The 2,634-nt window shown below is 65.4% G+C and overlaps 1 protein-coding gene across 1 annotated transcript; it reads right to left on the minus strand.

Moving 5' to 3' along the window:
- Positions 1–369: 369 nt before the first annotated feature.
- Positions 370–2,224, minus strand: LOC119701978 (serine/threonine-protein kinase pim-1-like). Its single transcript, XM_038139299.1, has 3 exons — positions 2,201–2,224; positions 998–1,303; positions 370–792 (listed from the first exon to the last, which is right to left on the minus strand). The coding sequence occupies exons 1-3, from the start codon at positions 2,222–2,224 to the stop codon at positions 370–372; spliced, it is 753 nt and encodes a 250-aa protein (XP_037995227.1).
- Between the last annotated feature and the right edge of the window lie 410 nt (positions 2,225–2,634).

The following is a 2,634-nucleotide window of genomic DNA, read 5'->3' on the forward strand; positions in this document are numbered from 1 at the left end:
CACTGATGTTCTCCAGCCCCAGTGGTGAGGAATCTCCTCCTTTCTCTGGGCAAAATAGACTTTCCTGAGATACAACCCAAGGTTTTGTTGTAAAACCACGGGAGAGTGAGCCGTGTGATGGGGCTGTATGAATGAAATTCCAGCCTGGAAAAGCTCAGGCTGCACATTCCCCACGCTGCTTTAGGAGTTCCCTACACCATGATCCCAGTGCTGGCTCCTGCCACAGCCAATTTACTGCACCAGCCCCTGGTATGCAATTCCCTTCCTTTCCAAAGAGGTTTTTACAGCAAGCTTCATCTTGCCAGGTGCCACACACTCCCAGTTCCCATGAATTTCAGAGGCAGCTCTTGGCAGCCTGCAGGGCTTGGCTCATGCTGGATGAAGGAATGTTTCAGCATCTCTGGCACTTGGATTAAAGGGCTCACCTGCAAAGTAAGTGCAGGCTGTGTCTTGCAGGTAGGTGCCACAGCCAAAGTCGATCAATTTGGCCTGCCCGCTGGCCAGGTCAACCAGGATGTTCTCTGGCTTGATGTCGCGGTGCAGGACCCCGCAGCTGGTGCAGTGCCGCACGGCCTCCAGCACCTGGCGGAACAGCTCCCGCGCCACCTCCTCGCACAGGAACCCCCGTGCCCGAATGAAACGCTGCAGGTCCTGACATTGCTCTGGCCGCTCCAGCACCATCACGATGTTGTTGGGGAGCTCGAGCCACTCCAGCAGCTGCACGACACCAGGGAAGCCGGTGGACACCTTGGCCAGCAGCACGATCTCCAGGGGTGCGCTGGTGCCGTCGGGCTGCGGGAGGAGCACGATGCCGTCAGCGGGGGCCGATGCCGTGCCAGGCCTGGGGAAGCCCTCAGCCAGGCCGGGACGCTCTGCGCCCTGCGCTGGGCCCACGCCCGCTCCCCCTCCAGGCGTCCTGGCGCCTTCCACCCTGCCGGCCGCCGCCTCATCCCCGCCCGGCACGGCCCGGCTTCTGCCGCTGGCCCCGCTCACTCACCAGCTCGTCCCAGTGCCGGATGCGGTTCCGCGGCACCCTTTTGATGGCCACCTGCAAGCCAAGGGCAGCAGCGGGCTCAGCTCGCCGCCCGCCCTGCCGAGCCCCAGCCTCCTCCTCCTCCTGCGCCTCCTCCTCCCCCTCCGCGCCCTCCTCCTGCGCCCGCCGCCGGCCCCGCCGCTCACCGGGGCGCCGTCCGAGAGCCGCGTGGCCGAGAAGACGCTGCCGAAGCCGCCGCGCCCCAGCAGCGAACCCACCCGGTAGCGCTGCAGCAGAGCCTCCTGCGCCTTCCCTGCGGGCGGGACGCGGCTGTCAGCGCTCGGCCCGGGGCCAGCAACGGCCCCCGAGCGCCCCTCAAGCGCCCCGGGCCGGCCATCCCCCGACGTTCGCTCTTTCGAACGGGACACGGGAGGCTCGGGGCCGGCGGCCGCGCTGCCGAGCGGCGCAGCTCGGGCCGGGGAAGCCGCAGCGGAGGCGGAGGGAGCGGCCACGCCGCGTGTGTCCTCCGCGGGCTCCGGGAGGGGCCGGGGCCGGGGCCGGGGCCGGGGCCGGGTCTGGACCCTGCGTCGGGGCCGGCGCCGGGCTCGGGCCAGGCGGAGCCAAAGGGCGGCGATGCCGCCCCTGCCCCAGGCGCTGATGCCCGCCCAGCAGCGCCACCGCCAGCACGGCCAGAGCCGGGCGGAGGCGAGACCGCGGCGGAACGGCCGAGGCCGGGGCCGGGGCCGGGGCAGCCCCGCCCGGGGCCGGGGGCGGGCCGGGGGCATGGCCCGGCCCGGCTGGGGGAGAGGGAGGCGGGGAGAGGAGAGGGATGCCGGAAAACGGACCCCGCGAGAAGGGTGCCCGGCAGCGGGAAAGGGAGAGAGAGAGAGAATGAGAAAGAGAAAGAGAAAGGTGATTGCTGTAAAGAATCTGCTGCTCCTGCCGCTGCTGCCGCCGCTGCCGCCGCTGCCGCTGCAACTGAAGCCCCGGGGCCGTTTGTCCCCGTGTCCGTTCCCCGCTCGGCCCACGAGCCCCACGGCCGAGCCCCGCGCGCCCGGGGACAGCCCCTTGCTCTGTCCAAACACGGCAACTTTGCAGCGTTGAGCCCAGATGCAGAGTCCTGACTCCTGCCCACGGGCAGAGCAATGCCCTCGGTGGCTGCTGTGCATTGTCCTTGCTGAGGGTCAAACACTGTCAGGGCACATTCCCTTGCTGCAGGATTCCGACCTGAGCCGAGCACTGCACTTCCATCTCCAGTGTTGCTTTGCAGAACAAACAGGGGCAGGAAAACTGTGTGTAGCTCATGGTATTTGAGAGTGTCTAAAACTGCCAAGTCACCGATCTGAGAGGTGAGGTGCATTTGGAATGAATGGGATGGAGAAGTAGTGCAAGATGGAAATGGGAGCCTCGAAATCAATGGAGGAAACCATCTTGGATGTTTCTTTCATTCTCATTTCACTTCTGGAAAGCTGTTTCAGTTTTCCAGGAATCTTCTCCTGTCTGCTCTTCTCAAGATCCTCTCCTGGAGAACAAGGTGGAGCTGCTGCCCCAAGATTTGCCAGCAGTTGCAGCTTCCCTTGGCTTTGCACACTGCACTGTGTGTGCAGCAGGACTTTTGCAGCAAAGCAGGACAAACGTTTGGAGCACTTTACATGCCCTTT

Source organism: Motacilla alba, chromosome 5 (assembly GCF_015832195.1).
Source record: "Motacilla alba alba isolate MOTALB_02 chromosome 5, Motacilla_alba_V1.0_pri, whole genome shotgun sequence".
Taxonomy (NCBI): Eukaryota; Metazoa; Chordata; class Aves; order Passeriformes; family Motacillidae; genus Motacilla; species Motacilla alba.

Excerpts from the sequence above, each read along its gene's own strand:
- LOC119701978 (XM_038139299.1), bottom strand. The coding sequence starts at position 2,224 with ATGGAAGTGCAGTGCTCGGCTCAG. Across the intron at positions 1,304-2,200 it reads AAGTGCAGTGCTCGGCTCAG|CCGCGTCCCGCCCGCAGGGA; the intron begins GTCGGAATCCTG and ends GAGCGCTGACAG. Across the intron at positions 793-997 it reads TCCGGCACTGGGACGAGCTG|CCCGACGGCACCAGCGCACC; the intron begins GTGAGTGAGCGG and ends CTCCTCCCGCAG.